Source organism: Physeter macrocephalus, chromosome 19 (genome assembly GCF_002837175.3).
Source record: "Physeter macrocephalus isolate SW-GA chromosome 19, ASM283717v5, whole genome shotgun sequence".
Lineage (NCBI taxonomy): Eukaryota > Metazoa > Chordata > Mammalia > Artiodactyla > Physeteridae > Physeter > Physeter macrocephalus.
The window spans coordinates 29995216-29999646 of NC_041232.1; the positions used below are offsets into that span (position 1 = coordinate 29995216).

Consider the following 4431-nt stretch of genomic DNA (forward strand, 5'->3'; position numbering starts at 1 on the left):
ATGGAAAACATCTCTTTTCCCCATTAATTTATTATTGTACTAGGGGCTATAAAATCAACAGTGAAATTTTTGTGTCAGCTTATTTATCATGGTATTTATGGCAACCAATTATAAGAGGTATAATTGAAAGCATGTTTATTTTTGTTTGTTTGTTTTTGTAATTCTAAAGGAGAAATAACCCCATCACTCTTTCTGTGGCACTATTTTGCAGAAAAACACTGCTAAGGAGTGCTAAAGTGGCAATGAAACAGCCCAGCAGGAAGAGGAAGCTCAGTATGAATTCCAAGGAGTGTTTGAATCAGGATGGATGCTTGGTAAGTTGTCAGTTCCTGGACCCTTCCTGTAGTTTGTGCTCATTGTGGGAATTCGCAGTGTAATTGTACATCTCCTACAGTGACAGAAGAGGTGTTGTTTTCAGTCACTCGAAACTGTTTGCTTCTGGTTGAGTTTTATGTAGAGTGGTATAGAATATATGTGTCATTAGATTACATTTTAAAAGGTAATCTTGGGATTTCCCTGGCGGTCCAGTGGTTAGGACTTGGTGCTTTCACTGCTGAGGGCCCGGGTTCAATCCCTGGCCGGGGAACTAAGATCCCATAAGTCATACCATGCAGCCAAAAAAAATGATAATCTTCATATTAAAGGTGAAAGGAGGCCTTTTCTTTTAAAAAGATGGAGGTAATTGATCATTATCAAGTAAGGGACAGAGATTGTGAACTAACTGTAGGGGTTGTGTTTGTCAGGGTTCTCCAGAGGATCAGAACCAATAAGAGTAGTTGACAGCCCTGTCACAATCTCTGTCCCTACTTGATAATAATGAATTATATTTGTAGAGAGAGACGCATTTTAAGGAATTTTTAAAAAATAAATTTGTTTATTTTTATTTATTTATTATTTTTGGCTGTGTTTGGTCTTCGTTGCTGCGCGCAGGCTTTCTCTAGCTGCAGCGAGCAGGGGCCACTCCTCGTTGTGGTGCACAGGCTTCTCATTGCGGTGGCTTCACTTGTTGCAGAGCACAGGCTCTAGAGCGCGCGGGCTTCGGTAGATGTGGCGCGTGGGCTCAGTAGTTGTGGCTCACGGGCTTAGTTGCTCCGCGGCATTTGGGATCCCCCAGCACCAGGGCTCGAACCTTGTCCCCTGCATTGGCAGGCAGATTCTCAACCGCTGTGCCACCAGGGAAGCCCTATTTTAAGGAATTGAATCATGCAGTGATAGGGACTGACTAGTGGCAGTCTGGAGACCCAGAAAAGAGTTGATGTTACAGTCTTGAGTCCAAAGGCCATCTGGAGGCAGATTCCCTGTTCTTCAGGGGAAGGTCAGTCTTTTTTCTTGTAGGGCCTTCAGCTGATGGGATGAGGCCCACCTCACGGTGGAGTGTAACCTGCTTTTCTCAGATTCTACTGTTTAAATGTTAATTACATCTGAAAAATATGTCACAGTAACATCTTGACAACTAGAGGGCATACATTGCATCATGCCTCTAGTTCCCTGTGCTGTTTGCTTATGACAACTTCTTGTATTCCTACAAATGTCAGGGTGGGCAGAAGTGACCAGGAGACCTCCTCCGTGGTGATGGTTTTGGGGATGGTAGGCCATTAGAGGGTTCTCAGGGGCTCTCGTCATTTATTTGGGTGTGGGTTTTGGTGTCTTCATGTGGGTTGTAGTTGTGCATTTACACATTATGCAGTGGTGAAGTGACACAGTGTCATACTTAACATTCTTTGGTTTGATGCCAGGTTGGTGTGGCTCCATGACCTCCAGGCATTAAATGAGAAGTGTCCAGCGATGATCTGGTCTGAGGTTGGTTTTAAGATGTTACATATAGGCCCGTGTCAAGCTAGAGAGCTGTTTCCTCAGCCTCAGCGCCACTGGGAAGGGGAGTGGTTAACGTGGGGGCTGAGGTCCTGTTCCCCTTGAGGTCCAGACAGGACCGGTACCGTGAGCGCCGAGTGGTCTAAGTGTATCCCAGAGAACTAGCTGTCTAAGAGGTTGCTTGGATCAGACTTGGGAAGGCCTGCACCTGTCTTGAGTTATGTGAGGATGCTGTTCTTCTCAGCATTTTAGGTTTGCTGTGTCATGTCTTCTGAGGAGAATAGGGTATTTGATGTGTTTAAAGTTATTCTTGGACAGTGGTTCTCCTGCTGTGGTCTCTGGACCAGCAGTGTCAGCATTGCCTGGGAGTTTGTTAGAAATGCAGCTTCTTTGGTCCCACTGTAGACCTGCTGACCAGATGCTCTGGGGGTGGGGTTCAGTGGTCTGTATTTTACCAAGCCCTCCAGGCAGTTCTGATACACGGCCATATTTGAGAAGCATTGTCCCAGGGAAAAACTTGGACACATCTTACCTGCTAATAGTGCTAGAGCTAATCAATATTGTCTGCTGCATATTTTCAAAATATTTTAGTATAAAATTTGAGACCACTTCTCCTATCTAAATATATTTTCTACTTTTTCTCAGTATCATTTCCCTTTAAGCTGCTAAAATTGTTACTGCCCCGTCTTAGTTCTTGTTACCTTGCCCTTCAACATGAATATTTAACCTGCTATCTCATCTGTATTGGCACAAATCCCAGTTTTCTCCTAAAGCCCAACTTGGTTTCCAATTTAATGCTGGTGCTTTTACCATTATTTCCATCCCACACTGGGGTTTTCGGTTTTGTGAACCCCAGGGGTGCTCAGCACTTTCTACTCAGGTGCTGTTTGAGCTTGGCGCCTTGCGTAGCTGGATTTCCGAAAATATCTGTTGAATGATGTTCCTGGTGTTTAATAACATCTCCATGCAAATGGACTTCTTTGATCAATAGTAAGAAAATGATATTTCCGAGGGCCATATTGCTCATCTGAGGTCTGAGGTGCTTAGAATATAAAATTATTTTAAAGGATATTCACAGAAGATCAGGGGAAAGATGTGCATTTGGGGTGAATTCCACGTTGCCATGTCCATTTGGGGCTCATTGCCAGTGTCCAGTTTCATTAGTTAAGTTGAATGGTTTAATTCACAAAGCAGGGTCACATCTGTGGCTGCATTCACCGTGGAGGGAAAGGGGTTCAGTCACTGAAATCATGTTTGAATTTTGCTTGAAATATCAGTAACATCCTTTACTTTCTATGTTACCCTTCTTGTTTTAAAGTGACATTTCCAGCCAGCTAAGCAAAATAGCATTGGCAGGTTAAGAACATAAAACATCAAACTAATGACAGTTGGGTGCTTTCTAAACATCTACTTTTGAGACAGTAATGTCAGGAGATGTGATAATTTTTAGATGCTGATATTAATATCTGTCAATGAATATCTTCCTAGACTAATATTTCCATGTAGAATTTCAAAATATTTATTTATATTTGTCAGTATGCAGATACATGGTTAAAAAAGACCAAATAGTATGGGCAGGTATTGAAATAAGAAGTAAATTCTTTACTGAGTAAATTCTCCCCACACCTGCTAAAACCCCAGTCTTTTCATAAACGTGTGACCACTGTTTACACTTTCATGTGTATCTATATAGGGATCAACAAACAAAACAAAAAAAACAAAAAAGAAAGCTAAGAAACCCAAATCCTTTATGCATGTACACATATATTCATAATATATACATAGCCCAGATGGGCTTACACTCTGGCTATTGTTCTGTACTTCGCATTTTTGCTCTTAAGCATGTATATCTTGGAGATGCAAATCTTCTCATTGTTTTCAGTGGCACATAGTATTCCACTCTGTGAATGTACCATAACTTATTGAAACAGTGCCCTGCTGTAAACATTTAGGTGATTTTTATTTTTTGTCTTTACACACCAAGTTACATCCAGTGTTCTTATTCATATATCTTGGTATACTTTTGCAATTGACTCACAGGCAAAATCTCACCAGTAGAAGAATCTTGTCCTAAAAAGTTCGTGCCTATAAAATTTTGATTCGCCTTTCACGTCGTCCTGCAAGGAGGGCGTCCCAGGTTACGCTTTGACACCACCCGTGATGGTGCCTCCGCTCCTTAGGCTTTGTCTCACGTCTTACATCCCGTGTGCTCAGTTCTGCCTTGTGGACGACCTTGCCTGCTGATCTGGCAGGTGGTGCTGCCGCAGACTTGAAGAGAGGGCTTCCATTGCCCCTTGGACTCCTTCTCACATCATGCTTTTCACAACATCCCACACAAGAGATGAGTGTCATGCGGGTGCCTTGGTAGCCTTGGCCACCCCCCACTCCTAGGACTGCTGGCGAAGTGTGGCCACATGGTAACTGGGGAAGCGAAGCATTGTTTTCAAAGTGGTTTCATGGATGTTTGGTGTGTACGTGGGTGTTCTGGGCATAAAACCCCAAACCATATGTAGGCTGTACAGTTTCAAATTCCGTTCATAAAAATGCAAGTTTCTCTGGGCTTCCCTGGTGGCGCAGTGGTTGAGAGTCCGCCTGCCGATGCAGGGGACACGGGTTCGT

General features: G+C 43.1%; 1 protein-coding gene across 1 annotated transcript in view; it reads left to right on the forward strand.

The window, feature by feature from the left end:
* Nucleotides 1-258: 258 nt before the first annotated feature.
* L3MBTL4 (L3MBTL histone methyl-lysine binding protein 4) overlaps nt 259-4431 on the forward strand; it is a 319099-nt gene continuing 314926 nt past the window's right edge. Inside the window, exons 1-2 of the mRNA XM_055080549.1 lie at nt 259-314; nt 1737-1800. Of these exons, the coding sequence (XP_054936524.1) occupies nt 304-314; nt 1737-1800 (75 nt within the window). The 5' untranslated portion in view covers nt 259-303. The remainder of the gene's footprint in view (nt 315-1736; nt 1801-4431) is intronic.